General features: G+C 39.9%; 4 protein-coding genes and 1 long non-coding RNA gene across 5 annotated transcripts in view; 4 read left to right on the top strand and 1 right to left on the bottom strand.

Annotated features, from left to right (window-relative positions):
* The window catches only part of LOC139062506 (uncharacterized), a 265,098-nt gene that overhangs the window by 184,969 nt on the left and 54,837 nt on the right, over nucleotides 1-25,292 (bottom strand). The gene's annotated exons all lie outside the window — the stretch shown is intronic.
* On the top strand, nucleotides 436-1,744 carry LOC129165270 (cartilage intermediate layer protein 2-like). The gene is made up of 6 exons (XM_054747991.2): nucleotides 436-500; nucleotides 631-673; nucleotides 792-825; nucleotides 911-934; nucleotides 1,022-1,229; nucleotides 1,426-1,744. The coding sequence occupies exons 2-6, from the start codon at nucleotides 662-664 to the stop codon at nucleotides 1,535-1,537; spliced, it is 390 nt and encodes a 129-aa protein (XP_054603966.1). The 5' UTR covers nucleotides 436-500; nucleotides 631-661; the 3' UTR covers nucleotides 1,538-1,744.
* Nucleotides 5,551-6,854, top strand: LOC129165271 (cartilage intermediate layer protein 2-like). The gene is made up of 6 exons (XM_054747993.2): nucleotides 5,551-5,610; nucleotides 5,741-5,783; nucleotides 5,902-5,935; nucleotides 6,021-6,044; nucleotides 6,132-6,339; nucleotides 6,536-6,854. The coding sequence occupies exons 2-6, from the start codon at nucleotides 5,772-5,774 to the stop codon at nucleotides 6,645-6,647; spliced, it is 390 nt and encodes a 129-aa protein (XP_054603968.2). The 5' UTR covers nucleotides 5,551-5,610; nucleotides 5,741-5,771; the 3' UTR covers nucleotides 6,648-6,854.
* Nucleotides 10,665-11,966, top strand: LOC107373505 (cartilage intermediate layer protein 2). Its single transcript, XM_070543505.1, has 6 exons — nucleotides 10,665-10,723; nucleotides 10,854-10,896; nucleotides 11,015-11,048; nucleotides 11,134-11,157; nucleotides 11,245-11,452; nucleotides 11,649-11,966. The coding sequence occupies exons 2-6, from the start codon at nucleotides 10,885-10,887 to the stop codon at nucleotides 11,758-11,760; spliced, it is 390 nt and encodes a 129-aa protein (XP_070399606.1). The 5' UTR covers nucleotides 10,665-10,723; nucleotides 10,854-10,884; the 3' UTR covers nucleotides 11,761-11,966.
* LOC139062504 (cartilage intermediate layer protein 2-like) overlaps nucleotides 16,032-25,292 on the top strand; it is a 47,107-nt gene continuing 37,846 nt past the window's right edge. Inside the window, exons 1-3 of the mRNA XM_070543514.1 lie at nucleotides 16,032-16,076; nucleotides 16,195-16,228; nucleotides 16,314-16,337. Coding sequence (XP_070399615.1) covers nucleotides 16,065-16,076; nucleotides 16,195-16,228; nucleotides 16,314-16,337 — 70 coding nt within the window. The 5' untranslated portion in view covers nucleotides 16,032-16,064. The remainder of the gene's footprint in view (nucleotides 16,077-16,194; nucleotides 16,229-16,313; nucleotides 16,338-25,292) is intronic.

The following is a 25,292-nucleotide window of genomic DNA, read 5'->3' as shown; positions in this document are numbered from 1 at the left end:
GGTACACATACGCAACTTACTGAGTCTTTCACTTAAAAAACAATAAAAAGCTAACTAATCATAATCATAACTGCATGCTGCATGGAAACTACTCGTTATGCATTTATGCACCAGCGTAAATTAATACATATAAAAGTTTAAAGTGCGTTTGCATTTTTGTCTTCATCTATCTTCTTTGACAGAAGTAATTTTTGTCATGCTGGTGCATGCTTAGCATCATGTGCTTGAGTCAAAACACAAAGAAAGAGTAGCCTAGCCAGCTTGTTTATGTGCATTTAAAACCAGACTTTTTGGGAGTCTGTCTTGCAGAACTGGTCTCTCTCCCTTTTATGTGTAAAAATGCAGCAAACTCCATGGAAAATATTCAATCAGGAGCCACATATTTGTGTTAAAGAATTGGTGCCACAGGCAGGGATGTGTTAGCATAAAAGGCTGAGGTACACACAACCATCCTGTGTAACAGAGAGGTTCTCTTGCTAAGCTCCTCCTGATTTTTACAGGTAAGAAAACAAAACATTCTTAAACTTCTAAAAGAAAATAGAATTTTTATTGATTGTTGGTAAAATTCACATTCAAAGAAATATTAAGCTTGAAAACAAAACATTTAAATGTCTTTATTTTGTTTTGCAGCTGTGAAAACAGACATCTGATTTCTGCAGTCATGACCAAGCTGGTAAGATGTTATTTGTTGTGTTTTAGATCAAAGGAAAAGACAGTCAAGAGAACTTTGGACATCGCACAACTTCACTTTAAAAATATTACTTTTTAACCAACTATGTCTTTTTTTACAGATGAGTCTCACTGTTCTTGCAGTTTTGCTGCTTGGTGAGTTCAGACAGTTTTCTAAATATTACAATCGTTCACAAACAAATAAAACCACTAACTGGTATTATTGTTTTGTTTTTTCTAGCCTGTATGAAACCGAGTATCGGAAGTAAGAAAATTTAACTTTAACATGCAAATAAATATTAGTCGCATATTTAAGACGTGTTTTTATAATAAATGTCCTTTGCTCCTTAAGTTCCACCGACACAGGGTACCGTCATTGAGAGACTGTGCTGGACCAGTTGGTACGATCGGGACAATCCAGGTGGAAAAGGTGACCTGGAGGATCTGAGGAACCTGCGGAAGGAATACCCTGGAGAGATTTGTCGCAGACCTTTTGAAATTCAGGCCGTCACTGTCATCGGAAACATCCCAGCTGAAAGCACAGGGCAGTACTTCAATGCGTGAGTCTCCTTTGAATTTCCATAATATTAGTTTATAGGTTAGAAAATCAAAAGTCCTTGACTTTGTTTTTAGTTTATTATTGTATCAAATAATCAAAAGAAATCTCATTTTAAAACTTCCTTTTACATCATAACAAACATTTTGATTGCTTTAAAACTATAATATGAACTAACTGAGTACTCTCTTATCTTTCAGCTACAATACCTATCTAGGCTTCATTTGCCTCAATGCAGATCAGCCATTTGGTAAAAAATGCAGGGACTACAAGGTTCGCTTCAGATGTCCATGTCGATTTCCAATTGACTGAATCCACGGCTGAAAATGACCTGAAAGAAATGAAAAATGGGATTTTATGCAGATTTTTTGTTCCTTTTTCTGTCACTTTAGCAAGTTTTAGTCACTTGTTACTGGGGCCCTTTTACTAACTATGGTGAAAAGTCTGTGGGTGATCTCTATATTTTTTTCAACTGTGAAAAAAATATCTACAGCAATAAAAATGATTAACAAAAGCAAACAGTTTTGGACTTTTTTTTCTGTGAAACATTAAATGTAAGCCACCAATTTACTTTTAACCAGATGTATTCAGAAAAATGGGTTCATCAAATGTTTCTTTACTCTTTAATTTCAACAAAAAAGTAGATTTTTTTTAATTTCCAAAAATATAAAGGAAATCCTTGAAGCCAAATAGGCTTTTTAGCTGATAAACTTTATAAACAGCATCTAATAGTGCTGTAGACACATGTAGCCATTATTTTGACATTTTGTGCATCTTATTTAAAATATAAATACGCTGCAATAAACTCGGTGTAGCATCCTCTTCAAGTTAAATATCTGCACTACATTTGAAAATGTCATTGTGTCATAAAGATCATAAAAATAAAAGACAAAAGATTTAAAAGAATCTGCTTCTAGACCTGCAGAAAGAGAAAAAAAGGGGACACGCAAAAATACACTGAACAAAAATATAAACGCATATAAACTCTCCAACGTGCCAGACACCATCGAATGTGAGCATTTGCCCACTCAAGTCTGTTACGGCGACGAGCTGGAGTCAGGTCAAGACCCCGATGAAGATGACAAGCATGCAGTTGAGCTTCCCTGAGACGGTTTCTGACTGTTTGTGCAGAAATTGTTTGGTTATGCAAACCAATTGTTTCAGCAGCTGTCTGAGTGGCTGGTCTCAGATGATCTTGGAGGTGAACCTGCTGGATGTGGAGGTCCTGGGCTGGTGTGGTTACACGTGTCTGCGGTTGTGAGGCCGGTTGGATGTACTGCCATATTCTCTGAAACGCCTTTGGAGACGGCTTAGGTTGGAGAAATGAACATTCAATGGACGAGCAACAGAGCTGGTTGACATTCCTGCTGTCAGCATGCCAATTGTACGCTCCCTCAATGCTTGTTGCATATGTGGCATTTTGCTGTGAGACAAAACTGCACAATCCAGGGTGGTCTTTTATTGTGGGCACTATAAGGCACGCCTGTGCGCTACTCATGATGTCAGATCAGCATCTTGATGTGGCACACCTGTGAGGTGGGATGGATTATCTCAGCAAAGCAAAAATGCTCATTATCACACATTTAGACTGACTTGTGAACAATGTTTGAGAGAAATGGTAATATTGTGTATCTGGAATGAATTTTAGATCTTTAAGTCCATCTCATGAAAAATGGGAGCATAAACAAAAGTGTTGCGTTGATATTTTTGTTCAGTGTACATACAACTGCATGATTGAATTCAATTCAACTTTATTTATATAGCGCCAAATCATGACAAGAGTCGTCTCAAGGCACTTCACATGGTAAACATTCCAATACAGGTCAGTTCATGAAGCCAGTCAGAAGAATGTTTCCTAAATAAGAAACCCAGCAAATTGCAACAAGTCACTGACTAGTGTGAGTGACTTTATAGCAATCCTCATACTAAGCAAGCATTTAGCGACAGCGGAGAGGAAAACTCCCTTTTAACAGGAAGAAACCTCCAGAGGATCCTGGCTCAGTACAAGCAGCCATCCACCACGACTCACTGGGGATCGAGAAGACAGAGCAGACACACACACACACACACACACATCTAGGGACAATTTAGAGAAAACAGTCAGCCTGACAGAAATGTTTATGGACTGTGGTAGGAAGTTAGAGAACCCGGAGAGAACCCATGCATGCACAGGGAGAACATGCTAACTCCATGCAGAAAGACCCCAGGTTGGGAGTTGAACCCAGGACCTTCTTGCTGCAAGGCAACAGCACTAAGCACTGCACCAATGTGCAGCCCTCATCCAAGCCAATACATTTGTTAATATAATCTACATTTTAGACATGCAATGTAAAATAACTGGTCCACGGTAAACCTCATCATCTTGATGAAGCTGAACCAGATGGAACGATGACTGGGTGACTTTGAAGAACCTAACAAAGAAGCACTCAAGAAGTATTTGTGATAGACTTTTGGACATTCAGGCAGGTATCGTTTACGGGCACCTTTCAGCTGAAAGGACAAGACAAAAAATCTTTGAGCTAGTCAAAAAAATTTAAGAGTAGCAAATTAGAAACAGAAATGAACCATACTTAGTTTCTTTGACAAGTTGTATAATTTCTGTTGCAAATATAAATATCAACACCTCCTATAATTGATCTTCTACACTACCTCAGATCTCAGTATCTTCTGTTATATTTCAGCTACAATACCTGTAGATGACTGGCCGCTGCAGGGACTACAGTGGTACTTCAGACGTCCATGTCCACCTTCCTTATGAGTGAATGAATCTCCTGTTAGAACTAACCACGTAGAAGATTGCTTTATCTTCATGTTTTGCAGATCTTTCTTTTATTTATTGCATTTTTATAAAAGAATGATGTCCTTCTGTCATGCGTTTGTTCCTGGGGCCGTCTGTACTAGGTGTGCTTTGACTTCCAAGGGCCAGTTGAGGACTTCTAACTAAAAGCAATTTTAAATAAGCAAATATTGTCTTCAAAATGCAAGAAAAGTCTTCTTTTGATTTTGTTAATCAAAGACAAGTAGAAAGATCTTAGTGCTGAAATTTGTAGTTTGATTAAGAACTTTTAATGTCCTGATTCGGGATTTTTAGGTTCTACAAAGAAAAGTGAACATAGAGTCTTTTTTTTTTTGGTTTTTCAGGTTAAAAACACAAGAACTTTGTGGAAAAATACAAATAATCATTAAATGAACTCTGATAAATGCAGAAAATACACAGAAAGACCTTTTGTTTTTAATTTGTAACAAGCTCTGGAAATAGAGCTTTAGGTCGAGGTGAGTCTGACCTCACCCCTGTGGCCCCTCCCACGAGTGATGAGCTCCTGGAAGAGAAAGCATAATATGTACTTTAACAGTCTAATATAATTTTACTGTATTGATTTCATTCCCAGACAAAACTATCTAACCAATGTAAGTGAAAGACCTACATGATCTTCAGAATAAGAACGCCAGATCTTGATAAACTAAAATTAGCCACTAACATCTGACTAATGTTTCCTTAAAAGCCTGTCCTGCAGAACTGGTCTTTTTCCATTTTATGTGTGAAAATGCAGCAAAACACTCAAGAGAACATTCAATTAGGATCAGCTTTTTGTGTTAAAGAATTTGTGCCTGAAGGGGTGACGTATCAGTATGAGAGGCTGAGGCATGCATAACCTACATATGGAACAGAGAGGGCCTCTTGCTTCCTGGTTTTGTAGGTGAGAAAAAATAAAAATTTCCTAAAACTTCTAAAAGAAAAAAAAAACAATTTCATCAGTTTTTAACAACATTTGCATTGAAAGATATATTTATTGTGAAAAAAATGTCAGTATTTTTGTTTGCAGCAGTGAAAATCAGCATCTGATTTCTGCAGCCATGATCAGGGTGTTACTATGAAAAGTAATAGGTACACATACGCAACTTACTGAGTCTTTCACTTAAAAAACAATAAAAAGCTAACTAATCATAATCATAACTGCATGCTGCATGGAAACTACTCGTTATGCATTTATGCACCAGCGTAAATTAATACATATAAAAGTTTAAAGTGCGTTTGCCTTTTTGTCTTCATCTATCTTCTTTGACAGAAGTAATTTTTGTCATGCTGGTGCATGCTTAGCATCATGTGCTTGAGTCAAAACACAAAGAAAGAGTAGCCTAGCCAGCTTGTTTATGTGCATTTAAAACCAGACTTTTTGGGAGTCTGTCTTGCAGAACTGGTCTCTCTCCCTTTTATGTGTAAAAATGCAGCAAACTCCATGGAAAATATTCAATCAGGAGCCACATATTTGTGTTAAAGAATTGGTGCCACAGGCAGGGATGTGTTAGCATAAAAGGCTGAGGTACACACAACCATCCTGTGTAACAGAGAGGTTCTCTTGCTAAGCTCCTCCTGATTTTTACAGGTAAGAAAACAAAACATTCTTAAACTTCTAAAAGAAAATAGAATTTTTATTGATTGTTGGTAAAATTCACATTCAAAGAAATATTAAGCTTGAAAACAAAACATTTAAATGTCTTTATTTTGTTTTGCAGCTGTGAAAACAGACATCTGATTTCTGCAGTCATGACCAAGCTGGTAAGATGTTATTTGTTGTGTTTTAGATCAAAGGAAAAGACAGTCAAGAGAACTTTGGACATCGCACAACTTCACTTTAAAAATATTACTTTTTAACCAACTATGTCTTTTTTTACAGATGAGTCTCACTGTTCTTGCAGTTTTTCTGCTTGGTGAGTTCAGACAGTTTTCTAAATATTACAATCGTTCACAAACAAATAAAACCACTAACTGGTATTATTGTTTTGTTTTTTCTAGCCTGTATGAAACCAAGTATCGGAAGTAAGAAAATTTAACTTTAACATGCAAATAAATATTAGTCGCATATTTAAGACGTGTTTTTATAATAAATGTCCTTTGCTCCTTAAGTTCCACCGACACAGGGTACCGTCATTGAGAGACTGTGCTGGACCAGTTGGTACGATCGGGACAATCCAGGTGGAAAAGGTGACCTGGAGGATCTGAGGAACCTGCGGAAGGAATACCCTGGAGAGATTTGTCGCAGACCTTTTGAAATTCAGGCCGTCACTGTCATCGGAAACATCCCAGCTGAAAGCACAGGGCAGTACTTCAATGCGTGAGTCTCCTTTGAATTTCCATAATATTAGTTTATAGGTTAGAAAATCAAAAGTCCTTGACTTTGTTTTTAGTTTATTATTGTATCAAATAATCAAAAGAAATCTCATTTTAAAACTTCCTTTTACATCATAACAAACATTTTGATTGCTTTAAAACTATAATATGAACTAACTGAGTACTCTCTTATCTTTCAGCTACAATACCTATCTAGGCTTCATTTGCCTCAATGCAGATCAGCCATTTGGTAAAAAATGCAGGGACTACAAGGTTCGCTTCAGATGTCCATGTCGATTTCCAATTGACTGAATCCACGGCTGAAAATGACCTGAAAGAAATGAAAAATGGGATTTTATGCAGATTTTTTGTTCCTTTTTCTGTCACTTTAGCAAGTTTTAGTCACTTGTTACTGGGGCCCTTTTACTAACTATGGTGAAAAGTCTGTGGGTGATCTCTATATTTTTTTCAACTGTGAAAAAAATATCTACAGCAATAAAAATGATTAACAAAAGCAAACAGTTTTGGACTTTTTTTTTCTGTGAAACATTAAATGTAAGCCACCAATTTACTTTTAACCAGATGTATTCAGAAAAATGGGTTCATCAAATGTTTCTTTACTCTTTAATTTCAACAAAAAAGTAGATTTTTTTTAATTTCCAAAAATATAAAGGAAATCCTTGAAGCCAAATAGGCTTTTTAGCTGATAAACTTTATAAACAGCATCTAATAGTGCTGTAGACACATGTAGCCATTATTTTGACATTTTGTGCATCTTATTTAAAATATAAATACGCTGCAATAAACTCGGTGTAGCATCCTCTTCAAGTTAAATATCTGCACTACATTTGAAAATGTCATTGTGTCATAAAGATCATAAAAATAAAAGACAAAAGATTTAAAAGAATCTGCTTCTAGACCTGCAGAAAGAGAAAAAAAGGGGACACGCAAAAATACACTGAACAAAAATATAAACGCATATAAACTCTCCAACGTGCCAGACACCATCGAATGTGAGCATTTGCCCACTCAAGTCTGTTACGGCGACGAGCTGGAGTCAGGTCAAGACCCCGATGAAGATGACAAGCATGCAGTTGAGCTTCCCTGAGACGGTTTCTGACTGTTTGTGCAGAAATTGTTTGGTTATGCAAACCAATTGTTTCAGCAGCTGTCTGAGTGGCTGGTCTCAGATGATCTTGGAGGTGAACCTGCTGGATGTGGAGGTCCTGGGCTGGTGTGGTTACACGTGTCTGCGGTTGTGAGGCCGGTTGGATGTACTGCCATATTCTCTGAAACGCCTTTGGAGACGGCTTAGGTTGGAGAAATGAACATTCAATGGACGAGCAACAGAGCTGGTTGACATTCCTGCTGTCAGCATGCCAATTGTACGCTCCCTCAATGCTTGTTGCATATGTGGCATTTTGCTGTGAGACAAAACTGCACAATCCAGGGTGGTCTTTTATTGTGGGCACTATAAGGCACGCCTGTGCGCTACTCATGATGTCAGATCAGCATCTTGATGTGGCACACCTGTGAGGTGGGATGGATTATCTCAGCAAAGCAAAAATGCTCATTATCACACATTTAAACTGACTTGTGAACAATGTTTGAGAGAAATGGTAATATTGTGTATCTGGAATGAATTTTAGATCTTTAAGTCCATCTCATGAAAAATGGGAGCATAAACAAAAGTGTTGCGTTGATATTTTTGTTCAGTGTACATACAACTGCATGATTGAATTCAATTCAACTTTATTTATATAGCGCCAAATCATGACAAGAGTCGTCTCAAGGCACTTCACATGGTAAACATTCCAATACAGGTCAGTTCATGAAGCCAGTCAGAAGAATGTTTCCTAAATAAGAAACCCAGCAAATTGCAACAAGTCACTGACTAGTGTGAGTGACTTTATAGCAATCCTCATACTAAGCAAGCATTTAGCGACAGCGGAGAGGAAAACTCCCTTTTAACAGGAAGAAACCTCCAGAGGATCCTGGCTCAGTACAAGCAGCCATCCACCACGACTCACTGGGGATCGAGAAGACAGAGCAGACACACACACACACACACACATCTAGGGAAAATTTAGAGAAAACAGTCAGCCTGACAGAAATGTTTATGGACTGTGGTAGGAAGTTAGAGAACCCGGAGAGAACCCATGCATGCACAGGGAGAACATGCTAACTCCATGCAGAAAGACCCCAGGTTGGGAGTTGAACCCATGACCTTCTTGCTGCAAGGCAACAGCACTAAGCACTGCACCAATGTGCAGCCCTCATCCAAGCCAATACATTTGTTAATATAATCTACATTTTAGACATGCAATGTAAAATAACTGGTCCACGGTAAACCTCATCATCTTGATGAAGATGAACCAGATGGAACGATGACTGGGTGCCTTTGAAGAACCTAACAAAGAAGCACTCAAGAAGTATTTGTGATAGACTTTTGGACATTCAGGCAGGTATCGTTTACGGGCACCTTTCAGCTGAAAGGACAAGACAAAAAATCTTTGAGCTAGTCAAAAAATTTTAAGAGTAGCAAATTAGAAACAGAAATGAACCATACTTAGTTTCTTTGACAAGTTGTATAATTTCTGTTGCAAATATAAATATCAACACCTCCTATAGTTGATCTTCTACACTACCTCAGATCTCAGTATCTTCTGTTATATTTCAGCTACAATACCTGTAGATGACTGGCCGCTGCAGGGACTACAGTGGTACTTCAGACGTCCATGTCCACCTTCCTTATGAGTGAATGAATCTCCTGTTAGAACTAACCACGTAGAAGATTGCTTTATCTTCATGTTTTGCAGATCTTTCTTTTATTTATTGCATTTTTATAAAAGAATGATGTCCTTCTGTCATGCGTTTGTTCCTGGGGCCGTCTGTACTAGGTGTGCTTTGACTTCCAAGGGCCAGTTGAGGACTTCTAACTAAAAGCAATTTTAAATAAGCAAATATTGTCTTCAAAATGCAAGAAAAGTCTTCTTTTGATTTTGTTAATCAAAGACAAGTAGAAAGATCTTAGTGCTGAAATTTGTAGTTTGATTAAGAACTTTTAATGTCCTGATTCGGGATTTTTAAGTTCTACAAAGAAAAGTGAACATAGAGTCTTTTTTTTTTTTTGGTTTTTCAGGTTAAAAACACAAGAACTTTGTGGAAAAATACAAATAATCATTAAATGAACTCTGATAAATGCAGAAAATACACAGAAAGACCTTTAGTTTTTAATTTGTAACAAGCTCTGGAAATAGAGCTTTAGGTCGAGGTGAGTCTGACCTCACCCCTGTGGCCCCTCCCACGAGTGATGAGCTCCTGGAAGAGAAAGCATAATATGTACTTTAACAGTCTAATATAATTTTACTGTATTGATTTCATTCCCAGACAAAACTATCTAACCAATGTAAGTGAAAGACCTACATGATCTTCAGAATAAGAACGCCAGATCTTGATAAACTCAAATTAGCCACTAACATCTGACTAATGTTTCCTTAAAAGCCTGTCCTGCAGAACTGGTCTTTTTCCATTTTATGTGTGAAAATGCAGCAAAACACTCAAGAGAACATTCAATTAGGATCAGCTTTTTGTGTTAAAGAATTTGTGCCTGAAGGGGTGACGTATCAGTATGAGAGGCTGAGGCATGCATAACCTACATATGGAACAGAGAGGGCCTCTTGCTTCCTGATTTTGTAGGTGAGAAAAAATAAACATTTCCTAAAACTTCTAAAAGAAAAAAAAATAACAATTTTATCAGTTTTTAACAACATTTGCATTGAAAGATATATTTATTGTGAAAAAAATGTCAGTATTTTTGTTTGCAGCAGTGAAAATCAGCATCTGATTTCTGCAGCCATGATCAGGGTGTTACTATGAAATGTAATAGGTACACATACGCAACTTACTGAGTCTTTCACTTAAAAAACAATAAAAAGCTAACTAATCATAATCATAACTGCATGCTGCATGGAAACTACTCTTTATGCATTTATGCACCAGCGTAAATTAATACATATAAAAGTTTAAAGTGAGTTTGCCTTTTTGTCTTCATCTATCTTCTTTGACAGAAGTAATTTTTGTCATGTTGGAGCATGCTTAGCATCATGTGCTTGAGTCAAAACACAAAGAAAGAGTAGCCTAGCCAGCTTGTTTATGTGCATTTAAAACCAGACTTTTTGGGAGTCTGTCTTGCAGAACTGGTCTCTCTCCCTTTTATGTGTAAAAATGCAGCAAACTCCATGGAAAATATTCAATCAGGAGCCACATATTTGTGTTAAAGAATTGGTGCCACAGGCAGGGATGTGTTAGCATAAAAGGCTGAGGTACACACAACCATCCTGTGTAACAGAGAGGTTCTCTTGCTAAGCTCCTCCTGATTTTTACAGGTAAGAAAACAAAACATTCTTAAACTTCTAAAAGAAAATAGAATTTTTGTTGATTGTTGGTAAAATTCACATTCAAAGAAATATTAAGCTTGAAAACAAAACATTTAAATGTCTTTATTTTGTTTTGCAGCTGTGAAAACAGACATCTGATTTCTGCAGTCATGACCAAGCTGGTAAGATGTTATTTGTTGTGTTTTAGATCAAAGGAAAAGACAGTCAAGAGAACTTTGGACATCGCACAACTTGACTTTAAAAATGTTACTTTTTAACCAACTATGTCTTTTTTTACAGATGAGTCTAACTGTTCTTGCAGTTTTGCTGCTTGGTGAGTTCAGACAGTTTTCTAAATATTACAATCGTTCACAAACAAATATAACCACTAACTGGTATTATTGTTTTGTTTTTTCTAGCCTGTATGAAACCAAGTATCGGAAGTAAGAAAATTTAACTTTAACATGCAAATAAATATTAGTCGCATATTTAAGACGTGTTTTTATAATAAATGTCCTTTGCTCCTTAAGTTCCACCGACACAGGGTACCGTCATTGAGAGACTGTGCTGGACCAGTTGGTACGATCGGGACAATCCAGGTGGAAAAGGTGACCTGGAGGATCTGAGGAACCTGCGGAAGGAATACCCTGGAGAGATTTGTCGCAGACCTTTTGAAATTCAGGCCGTCACTGTCATCGGAAACATCCCAGCTGAAAGCACAGGGCAGTACTTCAATGCGTGAGTCTCCTTTGAATTTCCATAATATTAGTTTTTAGGTTAGAAAATCAAAAGTCCTTGACTTTGTTTTTAGTTTATTATTGTATCAAATAATCAAAAGAAATCTCATTTTAAAACTTCCTTTTACATCATAACAAACATTTTGATTGTTTTAAAACTATAATATGAACTAACTGAGTACTCTCTTATCTTTCAGCTACAATACCTATCTAGGCTTCATTTGCCTCAATGCAGATCAGCCATTTGGTAAAAAATGCAGGGACTACAAGGTTCGCTTCAGATGTCCATGTCGAATTCCAATTGACTGAATCCACGGCTGAAAATGACCTGAAAGAAATGAAAAATGGGATTTTATGCAGATTTTTGTTCCTTTTTCTGTCACTTTAGCAAGTTTTAGTCACTTGTTATTGGGGCCCTTTTACTAACTATGGTGAAAAGTCTGTGGGTGATCTCTATATTTTTTTCAACTGTGAAAAAAATATCTACAGCAATAAAAATGATTAACAAAAGCAAACAGTTTTGGACTTTTTTTTCTGTGAAACATTAAATGTAAGCCACCAATTTACTTTTAACCAGATGTATTCAGAAAAATGGGTTCATCAAATGTTTCTTTACTCTTTAATTTCAACAAAAAAGTAGATTTTTTTTAATTTCCAAAAATATAAAGGAAATCCTTGAAGCCAAATAGGCTTTTTAGCTGATAAACTTTATAAACAGCATCTAATAGTGCTGTAGACACATGTAGCCATTATTTTGACATTTTGTGCATCTTATTTAAAATATAAATACGCTGCAATAAACTCGGTGTAGCATCCTCTTCAAGTTAAATATCTGCACTACATTTGAAAATGTCATTGTGTCATAAAGATCATAAAAATAAAAGACAAAAGATTTAAAAGAATCTGCTTCTAGACCTGCAGAAAGAGAAAAAAAGGGGACACGCAAAAATACACTGAACAAAAATATAAAAGCATATAAACTCTCCAACGTGCCAGACACCATCGAATGTGAGCATTTGCCCACTCAAGTCTGTTACGGCGACGAGCTGGAGTCAGGTCAAGACCCCGATGAGGATGACGAGCATGCAGTTGAGCTTCCCTGAGACGGTTTCTGACTGTTTGTGCAGAAATTGTTTGGTTATGCAAACCAATTGTTTCAGCAGCTGTCTGAGTGGCTGGTCTCAGATGATCTTGGAGGTGAACCTGCTGGATGTGGAGGTCCTGGGCTGGTGTGGTTACACGTGTCTGCGGTTGTGAGGCCGGTTGAATGTACTGCCATATTCTCTGAAACGCCTTTGGAGACGGCTTAGGTTGGAGAAATGAACATTCAATGCACGAGAAACAGATCTGGTTGACATTCCTGCTTACAGCATGCCAATTGTACGCTCCCTCAATGCTTGTTGCATATGTGGCATTTTGCTGTGAGACAAAACTGCACAATCCAGGGTGGTCTTTTATTGTGGGCGCTATAAGGCACGCCTGTGCGCTACTCATGATGTCAGATCAGCATCTTGATGTGGCACACCTGTGAGGTGGGATGGATTATCTCAGCAAAGCAGAAGTGCTCATTATCACACATTTAGACTGATTTGTGAACAATGTTTGAGAGAAATGGTAATATTGTGTATCTGGAATGAATTTTAGATCTTTAAGTCCATCTCATGAAAAATGGGAGCATAAACAAAAGTGTTGCGTTGATATTTTTGTTCAGTGTACATACAACTGCATGATTGAATTCAATTCAACTTTTTTTATAAAGCGCCAAATCATGACAAGAGTCGTCTCAAGGCACTTCACATGGTAAACATTCCAATACAGGTCAGTTCATGAAGCCAGTCAGAAGAATGTTTCCTAAATAAGAAACCCAGCAAATTGCAACAAGTCACTGACTAGTGTGAGTGACTTTACAGCAATCCTCATACTAAGCAAGCATTTAGCAACAGCGGAGAGGAAAACTCCCTTTTAACAGAAAGAATCCTCCAGAGGATCCTGGCTCAGTACAAGCAGCCATCCACCACGACTCACTGGGGATCGAGAAGACAGAGCAGACACACACACACACACACACACACACACACACACACACACACACACACACACACACACACACACACACATCTAGGGACAATTTAGAGAAAACAGTCAGCCTGACAGAAATGTTTATGGACTGTGGTAGGAAGTTAGAGAACCCGGAGAGAACCCATGCATGCACAGGGAGAACATGCTAACTCCATGCAGAAAGACCCCAGGTTGGGAGTTGAACCCAGGACCTTCTTGCTGCAAGGCAACAGCACTAAGCACTGCACCAATGTGCAGCCCTCATCCAAGCCAATACATTTGTTAATATAATCTACATTTTAGACATGCAATGTAAAATAACTGGTCCACGGTAAACCTCATCATCTTGATGAAGCTGAACCAGATGGAACGATGACTGGGTGACTTTGAAGAACCTAACAAAGAAGCACTCAAGAAGTATTTGTGATAGACTTTTGGACATTCAGGCAGGTATCGTTTACGGGCACCTTTCAGCTGAAAGGACAAGACAAAAAATCTTTGAGCTAGTCAAAAAAATTTAAGAGTAGCAAATTAGAAACAGAAATGAACCATACTTAGTTTCTTTGACAAGTTGTATAATTTCTGTTGCAAATATAAATATCAACACCTCCTATAATTGATCTTCTACACTACCTCAGATCTCAGTATCTTCTGTTATATTTCAGCTACAATACCTGTAGATGACTGGCCGCTGCAGGGACTACAGTGGTACTTCAGACGTCCATGTCCACCTTCCTTATGAGTGAATGAATCTCCTGTTAGAACTAACCACGTAGAAGATTGCTTTATCTTCATGTTTTGCAGATCTTTCTTTTATTTATTGCATTTTTATAAAAGAATGATGTCCTTCTGTCATGCGTTTGTTCCTGGGGCCGTCTGTACTAGGTGTGCTTTGACTTCCAAGGGCCAGTTGAGGACTTCTAACTAAAAGCAATTTTAAATAAGCAAATATTGTCTTCAAAATGCAAGAAAAGTCTTCTTTTGATTTTGTTAATCAAAGACAAGTAGAAAGATCTTAGTGCTGAAATTTGTAGTTTGATTAAGAACTTTTAATGTCCTGATTCGGGATTTTTAGGTTCTACAAAGAAAAGTGAACATAGAGTCTTTTTTTTTTTTGGTTTTTCAGGTTAAAAACACAAGAACTTTGTGGAAAAATACAAATAATCATTAAATGAACTCTGATAAATGCAGAAAATACACAGAAAGACCTTTTGTTTTTAATTTGTAACAAGCTCTGGAAATAGAGCTTTAGGTCGAGGTGAGTCTGACCTCACCCCTGTGGCCCCTCCCACGAGTGATGAGCTCCTGGAAGAGAAAGCATAATATGTACTTTAACAGTCTAATATAATTTTACTGTATTGATTTCATTCCCAGACAAAACTATCTAACCAATGTAAGTGAAAGACCTACATGATCTTCAGAATAAGAACGCCAGATCTTGATAAACTAAAATTAGCCACTAACATCTGACTAATGTTTCCTTAAAAGCCTGTCCTGCAGAACTGGTCTTTTTCCATTTTATGTGTGAAAATGCAGCAAAACACTCAAGAGAACATTCAATTAGGATCAGCTTTTTGTGTTAAAGAATTTGTGCCTGAAGGGGTGACGTATCAGTATGAGAGGCTGAGGCATGCATAACCTACATATGGAACAGAGAGGGCCTCTTGCTTCCTGGTTTTGTAGGTGAGAAAAAATAAAAATTTCCTAAAACTTCTAAAAGAAAAAAAAATAACAATTTTATCAGTTTTTAACAACATTTGGATTGAAAGATATATTTATTGTGAAAAAAATGTCAGTATTTTTGTTTGCAGCAGTGAAAATCAGCATCTGATTTCTGCATCCATGATCAGGGTGTTACTATGAAAAGTAATAGGTACACATACGCAACTTACTGCTATTATAGGTCAGCTGCTGAGTCTTTCACTTAAAAAACAATAAAAAGCTAACTAATCATAATCATAACTGCATGCTGCATGGAAACTACTCTTTATGCATTTATGCACCAGCGTAAATTAATACATATAAAAGTTTAAAGTGCGTTTGCCTTTTTGTCTTCATCTATCCTCTTTGACAGAAGTAATTTTTGTCATGTTGGAGCATGCTTAGCATCATGTGCTTGAGTCAAAACACAAAGAAAGAGTAGCCTAGCCAGCTTGTTTATGTGCATTTAAAACCAGACTTTTTGGGAGTCTGTCCTGCAGAACTGGTCTCTCTCCTTTTTATGTGTAAAAAATGCAGCAAACTCCATGGAAAATATTCAATCAGGAGCCACATATTTGTGTTAAAGAATTGGTGCCACAGGCAGGGATGTGTTAGTATAAAAAGGCTGAGGTACACACAACCATCCTGTGGAACAGAGAGGTTCTCTTGCTAAGCTCCTCCTGGTTTTTACAGGTAAGAAAACAAAACATTCTTAAACTTCTAACAGAAAATAGAATTTTTATTGATTGTTGATAAAATTCACGTTCAAAGAAATATTAAGCGTGAAAACAAAACATTTAAATGTCTTTATTTTGTTTTGCAGCTGTGAAAACAGACATCTGATTTCTGCAATCATGATCAAGCTGGTAAGATGTTATTTGTTGTGTTTTAGATCAAAGGAAAAGACAGTCAAGAGAACTTTGGACATTGTACAACTTCACTTCAAAAATGTTACTTTTTAAACAACTATGTCTTTTTTTACAGATGAGTCTCACTGTTCTTGCAGTTTTGCTGCTTGGTAAGTTTAGACAGTTTTCTAAATATTACAATCGTTCACAAACAAATAAAACCACTAACTGGTATTATTGTTTTGTTTTTTCTAGCCTGTATGAAACCAAGTATCGGAAGTGTGATGGCCACATCCATGTCCACACAACGGTGAACGTTAAGTACACTCTTGCACTTTTATGATTGCAGTTTGTATGTTTATATTTCTTTGGCTTTATTGTTTAGATGGCTTAAATGCATTAGTTCTAATTGTAAGCGCGCACATTTAGTTAACTGCTGTATTTTATGCCTTTCATTTGTTCAATTTAAGTTGATTTGTTTTCTCTTACCGGTGCTGGGGTTCTCCACTTCCTGCTTCCTGAGATGGGACAGGCAAACAGGGTTGAAGGGGTTCTGTCATCTAAATACAGGAGGAGCTGATGGGACCAAACCAATAGCTCCCTGAAGAGGGGACTGAAGAATTTCCTTTAATTTATTATTTTGTCATTTGTTAATTAATTTAAGTTTGAAGTTAAATAGTTAGGTTCATGGGTTAGGATGTTTAGGTTTATTAACAATCTGACTGTACTGATTTGTGGTTTTAGTTTTAGTTAGTAAATGTTTGTCTAGTAATCCCTATTGTTCATATGGTCTGATCAGCCAATGTGTATATATACCCTTGTGTGTCTTTGTTTGGAAGGTCGGTTATTGTTTCAGTCAGTATGTTAAGTTAGAAGTTTATTGAGTTTCATTTTGTTTGTTTGACCTCTTTTATGAGCTCGAGTTGTTTTTGGGAGGGCATTTTAAAACAAAAAGGAAATTAAAGAGTCTATTTTTGGAAATTGCCTGTGTTCCTCCACTCATTCAGCTTGATCCCTCACATTTGGTGTCAGAAGTGGGATCTGGAGGACACAGCATAGTTTTTGCCATGCAGGCTGGAGTACGGACGAGGAAAGGCAACAAAGGGGAAATCAAGGAGACGATGCAACAGTCTGATGTTGGGGAGATCGAGGATGGAGCTGCAATCAACCTGGGGGACACTGAGGATGAGGAAATTAGGGAACCAACATTGAAGGATTTGACAAGTATTCTTCAAACCTTTATGGGACAACAAGATATGAGAGATAAGAAGAGGGAGGAGGAGTCTGAACAGCAGGAGCAGCGTTTTAAGGCTTTGCAGCACCAATTTCATCTTTTGCAGATGGGAATGCAGGCCCGAGCAACACCTGAGCTGGGGAGAGATGATTCAGAACAGGTGGTAATTTCCAGCGATGATTACAACCAGGTATCTTCTGAACCTGAATGCTCAACTTCGACTTCAGCCACATCCTCCACAGGTCAGTCTTTGCACACACCCCATTTCAAAATGGAAAAATTGACTGCAGAAGATGACATTGAACATTTCCTCACAACCTTTGAGAGAATTGCAGTTGCCTACCGTTGGCGAAGCTCAGACTGGACTTTTCATCTGATTCCCCTGTTGACTGGTAAGGCTCGAGGGGCTTATGTTAATATGGACATTGATGATGCACTGGATTACCAAAAGGTAAAGACTGCCATTCTTCAAAAATATGATATAAATCCAGAAACATATAGACTAAGGTTCCGTTGTCTTGATGTCATGGATGAAAGCCCTAAAGAACTGTATGCAAGACTAAAGGAGCTGTATGAAAAATGGACTCAGCCTAAAGCTAAAACAGTGAAGGAGATTGGTGAGCTCTTAATCTTGGAGCAATTTTTAAGAATGTTGTGTCCTGAGCTTCAGGTCTGGATCAAAGAGCATAACCCAAGATCTGCGGCGGAAGCTGCTGCCCTGGCAGATGTGTTTGTGGCAGCCCGAAGCAAGAGTCAGCCATGGAGTAACACAGCATGGAGAACAGCTCGAGACATGCGGCGTCCACAACCTCCTCTTCAACACCAGAGGGCAGCATCGGGTGTGGGTAAGGTCCCCACAAGGGAAAATCGACCTCAAAGTGCCTCAAAGTTCAATAAAAGGATACCTGTATGCTATCTGTGTGGACAGGAAGGCCACACCAAGCCTGTGTGCCCCCAAAACCCAAGTCGATTAAACCAATTGTGTTTTTTGCCACAGCAGATGGTGAAAAGAGAACATGATAAACATAATTCCAAGAAAATGACCACTGTGACAATAAATGGGCAGAAAATAGAAGCTTTATTGGATACAGGAAGCACTCAGACTCTGGTTCATAGGAACTGCATACCATTCAGTGACTGGGGCATATCTGAACCAATAACAGTTTGTTGTGTGCATGGGGATGAGAAATCTTACCCCACAGCTGATTTGTGTATTGGGGTACAAGGGGCTACATATTTGCTAAAGGTTGGTGTGGCAGACAATCTCCCTTACCCTGTGATTTTGGGGGAGGATCTGCCTGTCATCTATGATCTGTTGAAGGAAGTGGAAAGCTGTAATGCAGCTGTGACAAGGGCTCAAGCAAAAACTCAAAGTGACCAATTTACAACTCTCAGTACTTTGCCTTTCTTTGAGTCTGACGTGGAAGGACAACCTGGGAAGACTCGTAAAGCACGTAGTCAGAAAAGGCATGAGAAGTTGGAATATAATGTGCAAAGAGGTCAAAATGAAGAAGCTCCAGATCTGCCCTTGGGGTTTACGATTCCTAATGATATAAGACAAATGCAACAAGATGATTTGACCCTGTCTGCTCTTTTGCTGAAGGCTAAAGGTGAAACTGAGGCAGAATACGACACTAAGAGAGGCCGATACATCCTTCAACATGGCATTTTGTACCATCACCAGGGCCAGCTGAAACGACTGGTGGTCCCTAAAGCAGCCCGGGAGACTGTGCTAAGGTTGGGCCACTCAATTCCCTGGGCTGGCCACCTGGGGAAACATAAGACCACTCAACGTATCAAACGCAATTTTCTGTGGCCTGGTTTATGTTCAGATGTTGCCCGGTTTTGTAGAAGCTGCCCTCAGTGTCAAATCACTTCAGCTAAAGTTCCCATTAGAGCACCACTGCAGCCGCTCCCAATAATTGGTACACCGTTTGAACGCCTTGGAATGGATGTTGTTGGTCCTGTGGAAAAGAGCAAAGCAGGAAACCGTTATATGCTGGTCATCACTGACTATGCTACAAGATATCCAGAAGTTTTTCCATTAAAAAACATCAAAGCAAAGGCTGTGGCTTTCTCATTGATTCAACTATTCTCAAGAGTTGGGTTTCCACAAGAAATTCTTACTGACCAAGGGACTAATTTTATGTCAACCTTGTTGCAGCAGGTTTATAGGTTGCTGGGCATCAGGAGCATGCGGACAACTCCATATCATCCACAGACGGATGGACTGACTGAGCGCTTCAACCAGACTTTGAAACAGATGCTTCGTAAGTTTGTCAACAGTACTGGGTCTGATTGGGACCAGTGGCTCCCGTATCTTCTCTTTGCCTACAGAGAGGTCCCTCAGGCTTCTACTGGTTTCTCCCCGTTTGAGCTCCTCTATGGGCATGAGGTGAGGGGTCCTTTGACCCTGCTGAGAGAGACGTGGGAAGGAGACCAGGGTAAGGCAGAGCCAATTAACATAATTTCCTATGTAATCCAAATGAGGGATAAGTTGCAAGACATGAGTGAACTGGCTCAATCGCACATGGCATCTGCCCAACAGCACCAGAAATCGTGGTTTGATAAAGGAGCTCGACAACGTAGTTTTCTTCCAGGCCAAAAGGTTCTGTTGATGTTACCAACTTGTGACAGCAAGCTGCTGGCAAAGTGGCAGGGACCATTTGAGGTTCTGAAACGATTGGGGCCTACCACTTACAAGATCTCTACTCCAGGTCTGCAGCGGGGAAGTAGAGTTCTTCATGTCAACTTGTTGAAGGAGTGGGTTCCACAGGCAGTTGGCAATACGGAAACACTGCTGATCCGACATGTGGTGGAAGAGGAGGATGTGGCTGAATATCTGCCTTCAACTGCATCTTCAGCCCTGGACTTGGGTCACCTCACTAAAGAGCAGCAGTCCCAGGTAAAGCCTCTGCTTAACCCAGAAATATTCAATGAGTGCCCAGGTCGAACGGCGCTGGTTAAACACAACATTGTATTAAGATCTGATGCAAATGTGAGGCGCATGAGTTACAGAATACCAGAGCGGTACCTGATTGACCTGAAGGAGGTGGACTCAATGCTGGCTCTTGGGATCATTCAACGTTCAACAAGTGAGTGGTGTAACCCTGTAGTCCTAGTTCCTAAAAAGGATGGAACGATTCGCTTCTGTATCGACTTCAGGTATCTAAATTCTGTTTCAAGATTTGATTCGTACCCAATGCCACGGATTGATGAGCTCACTGACAGTCTGGGGAAAGCCATATGGCTGACCACCATTGATCTCTCAAAGGGGTACTGGCAGGTTCCCCTCACCAGCCAGTCTCAGGAGCTAACAGCTTTCCGCACCCCTTGGGGCTTGTTCGAGTTCACTGTTTTACCATTTGGCCTCCATGGGGCCCCGGCTACATTCCAGAGGCTAATGGACCAGGTTCTATGTGACCTGAGAGGGTTTGCATGTGCATATTTGGATGACATTGTCATTTTCAGTGACACATGGGAGGAGCATATGGCACATCTTGAGGAAGTTCTGAAGCGTTTACAGGCTGCTGGTCTGACAATCAACCCCGCAAAGTGTGCTGTGGCCAGGAGGGAGATTCAATACCTTGGGTTCACCATTGGAGGTGGGATTATTAAGCCCCAGGTTGATAAAGTTCATGCAATCGAAACATGTCCTGTTCCACAGACTAGGAAGCAGTTGCGGTCGTTCCTTGGGATGGCCTCATTTTACCACCGATTCGTCCCCAACTTTTCTGCAAGGGCAGCGCCATTGACCGATAGGACGGGCTCATGTAGCCCCAACAAAATCCGGTGGACTGCGGAGGCCCTGGCAGCTTTTCAAGACATTAAGCATTCCTTGAGTGTGGAACCAGTCTTGTACTCTCCAGACTTTCAAAGAGACTTCATTCTGCGGACTGATGCTTCTGACAGGGGTTTGGGGGCGGTCCTTCTACAAGGGACATCAGAGGAGCTGCATCCCGTGGCTTACATCAGTCGCAAGCTGTTGGCCCGAGAGAGATGCTATGCAACAGTGGAAAAAGAGGCATTGGCCATAAAGTGGTCTCTGGATTCCTTTAAGTACTATCTGCTGGGGAGAGAATTCACTCTGCAAACGGATCATAAGGCTCTCGAATGGCTTAACAGGATGAAGGATACTAATGGGCGTATAACCCGATGGTATCTTGCCATGCAACCATTCAGATTCAAGGTTCAACATATCCCTGGCAGAGACAATACCACAGCCGACTACCTCTCACGCTGTGAGGAGAACTGAGTGGGGGGGCATGTGATGGCCACATCCATGTCCACACAACGGTGAACGTTAAGTACACTCTTGCACTTTTATGATTGCAGTTTGTATGTTTATATTTCTTTGGCTTTATTGTTTAGATGGCTTAAATGCATTAGTTCTAATTGTAAGCGCGCACATTTAGTTAACTGCTGTATTTTATGCCTTTCATTTGTTCAATTTAAGTTGATTTGTTTTCTCTTACCGGTGCTGGGGTTCTCCACTTCCTGCTTCCTGAGATGGGACAGGCAAACAGGGTTGAAGGGGTTCTGTCATCTAAATACAGGAGGAGCTGATGGGACCAAACCAATAGCTCCCTGAAGAGGGGACTGAAGAATTTCCTTTAATTTATTATTTTGTCATTTGTTAATTAATTTAAGTTTGAAGTTAAATAGTTAGGTTCATGGGTTAGGATGTTTAGGTTTATTAACAATCTGACTGTACTGATTTGTGGTTTTAGTTTTAGTTAGTAAATGTTTGTCTAGTAATCCCTATTGTTCATATGGTCTGATCAGCCAATGTGTATATATACCCTTGTGTGTCTTTGTTTGGAAGGTCGGTTATTGTTTCAGTCAGTATGTTAAGTTAGAAGTTTATTGAGTTTCATTTTGTTTGTTTGACCTCTTTTATGAGCTCGAGTTGTTTTTGGGAGGGCATTTTAAAACAAAAAGGAAATTAAAGAGTCTATTTTTGGAAATTGCCTGTGTTCCTCCACTCATTCAGCTTGATCCCTCACATTTGGTGTCAGAAGTGGGATCTGGAGGACACAGCATAGTTTTTGCCATGCAGGCTGGAGTACGGACGAGGAAAGGCAACAAAGGGGAAATCAAGGAGACGATGCAACAGTCTGATGTTGGGGAGATCGAGGATGGAGCTGCAATCAACCTGGGGGACACTGAGGATGAGGAAATTAGGGAACCAACATTGAAGGATTTGACAAGTATTCTTCAAACCTTTATGGGACAACAAGATATGAGAGATAAGAAGAGGGAGGAGGAGTCTGAACAGCAGGAGCAGCGTTTTAAGGCTTTGCAGCACCAATTTCATCTTTTGCAGATGGGAATGCAGGCCCGAGCAACACCTGAGCTGGGGAGAGATGATTCAGAACAGGTGGTAATTTCCAGCGATGATTACAACCAGGTATCTTCTGAACCTGAATGCTCAACTTCGACTTCAGCCACATCCTCCACAGGTCAGTCTTTGCACACACCCCATTTCAAAATGGAAAAATTGACTGCAGAAGATGACATTGAACATTTCCTCACAACCTTTGAGAGAATTGCAGTTGCCTACCGTTGGCGAAGCTCAGACTGGACTTTTCATCTGATTCCCCTGTTGACTGGTAAGGCTCGAGGGGCTTATGTTAATATGGACATTGATGATGCACTGGATTACCAAAAGGTAAAGACTGCCATTCTTCAAAAATATGATATAAATCCAGAAACATATAGACTAAGGTTCCGTTGTCTTGATGTCATGGATGAAAGCCCTAAAGAACTGTATGCAAGACTAAAGGAGCTGTATGAAAAATGGACTCAGCCTAAAGCTAAAACAGTGAAGGAGATTGGTGAGCTCTTAATCTTGGAGCAATTTTTAAGAATGTTGTGTCCTGAGCTTCAGGTCTGGATCAAAGAGCATAACCCAAGATCTGCGGCGGAAGCTGCTGCCCTGGCAGATGTGTTTGTGGCAGCCCGAAGCAAGAGTCAGCCATGGAGTAACACAGCATGGAGAACAGCTCGAGACATGCGGCGTCCACAACCTCCTCTTCAACACCAGAGGGCAGCATCGGGTGTGGGTAAGGTCCCCACAAGGGAAAATCGACCTCAAAGTGCCTCAAAGTTCAATAAAAGGATACCTGTATGCTATCTGTGTGGACAGGAAGGCCACACCAAGCCTGTGTGCCCCCAAAACCCAAGTCGATTAAACCAATTGTGTTTTTTGCCACAGCAGATGGTGAAAAGAGAACATGATAAACATAATTCCAAGAAAATGACCACTGTGACAATAAATGGGCAGAAAATAGAAGCTTTATTGGATACAGGAAGCACTCAGACTCTGGTTCATAGGAACTGCATACCATTCAGTGACTGGGGCATATCTGAACCAATAACAGTTTGTTGTGTGCATGGGGATGAGAAATCTTACCCCACAGCTGATTTGTGTATTGGGGTACAAGGGGCTACATATTTGCTAAAGGTTGGTGTGGCAGACAATCTCCCTTACCCTGTGATTTTGGGGGAGGATCTGCCTGTCATCTATGATCTGTTGAAGGAAGTGGAAAGCTGTAATGCAGCTGTGACAAGGGCTCAAGCAAAAACTCAAAGTGACCAATTTACAACTCTCAGTACTTTGCCTTTCTTTGAGTCTGACGTGGAAGGACAACCTGGGAAGACTCGTAAAGCACGTAGTCAGAAAAGGCATGAGAAGTTGGAATATAATGTGCAAAGAGGTCAAAATGAAGAAGCTCCAGATCTGCCCTTGGGGTTTACGATTCCTAATGATATAAGACAAATGCAACAAGATGATTTGACCCTGTCTGCTCTTTTGCTGAAGGCTAAAGGTGAAACTGAGGCAGAATACGACACTAAGAGAGGCCGATACATCCTTCAACATGGCATTTTGTACCATCACCAGGGCCAGCTGAAACGACTGGTGGTCCCTAAAGCAGCCCGGGAGACTGTGCTAAGGTTGGGCCACTCAATTCCCTGGGCTGGCCACCTGGGGAAACATAAGACCACTCAACGTATCAAACGCAATTTTCTGTGGCCTGGTTTATGTTCAGATGTTGCCCGGTTTTGTAGAAGCTGCCCTCAGTGTCAAATCACTTCAGCTAAAGTTCCCATTAGAGCACCACTGCAGCCGCTCCCAATAATTGGTACACCGTTTGAACGCCTTGGAATGGATGTTGTTGGTCCTGTGGAAAAGAGCAAAGCAGGAAACCGTTATATGCTGGTCATCACTGACTATGCTACAAGATATCCAGAAGTTTTTCCATTAAAAAACATCAAAGCAAAGGCTGTGGCTTTCTCATTGATTCAACTATTCTCAAGAGTTGGGTTTCCACAAGAAATTCTTACTGACCAAGGGACTAATTTTATGTCAACCTTGTTGCAGCAGGTTTATAGGTTGCTGGGCATCAGGAGCATGCGGACAACTCCATATCATCCACAGACGGATGGACTGACTGAGCGCTTCAACCAGACTTTGAAACAGATGCTTCGTAAGTTTGTCAACAGTACTGGGTCTGATTGGGACCAGTGGCTCCCGTATCTTCTCTTTGCCTACAGAGAGGTCCCTCAGGCTTCTACTGGTTTCTCCCCGTTTGAGCTCCTCTATGGGCATGAGGTGAGGGGTCCTTTGACCCTGCTGAGAGAGACGTGGGAAGGAGACCAGGGTAAGGCAGAGCCAATTAACATAATTTCCTATGTAATCCAAATGAGGGATAAGTTGCAAGACATGAGTGAACTGGCTCAATCGCACATGGCATCTGCCCAACAGCACCAGAAATCGTGGTTTGATAAAGGAGCTCGACAACGTAGTTTTCTTCCAGGCCAAAAGGTTCTGTTGATGTTACCAACTTGTGACAGCAAGCTGCTGGCAAAGTGGCAGGGACCATTTGAGGTTCTGAAACGATTGGGGCCTACCACTTACAAGATCTCTACTCCAGGTCTGCAGCGGGGAAGTAGAGTTCTTCATGTCAACTTGTTGAAGGAGTGGGTTCCACAGGCAG

Source organism: Nothobranchius furzeri, chromosome 2 (genome assembly GCF_043380555.1).
Source record: "Nothobranchius furzeri strain GRZ-AD chromosome 2, NfurGRZ-RIMD1, whole genome shotgun sequence".
Lineage (NCBI taxonomy): Eukaryota > Metazoa > Chordata > Actinopteri > Cyprinodontiformes > Nothobranchiidae > Nothobranchius > Nothobranchius furzeri.
The sequence above is the reverse complement of the archived record's forward strand: the minus strand, read 5'-3'. Positions and strand labels throughout refer to the sequence as shown.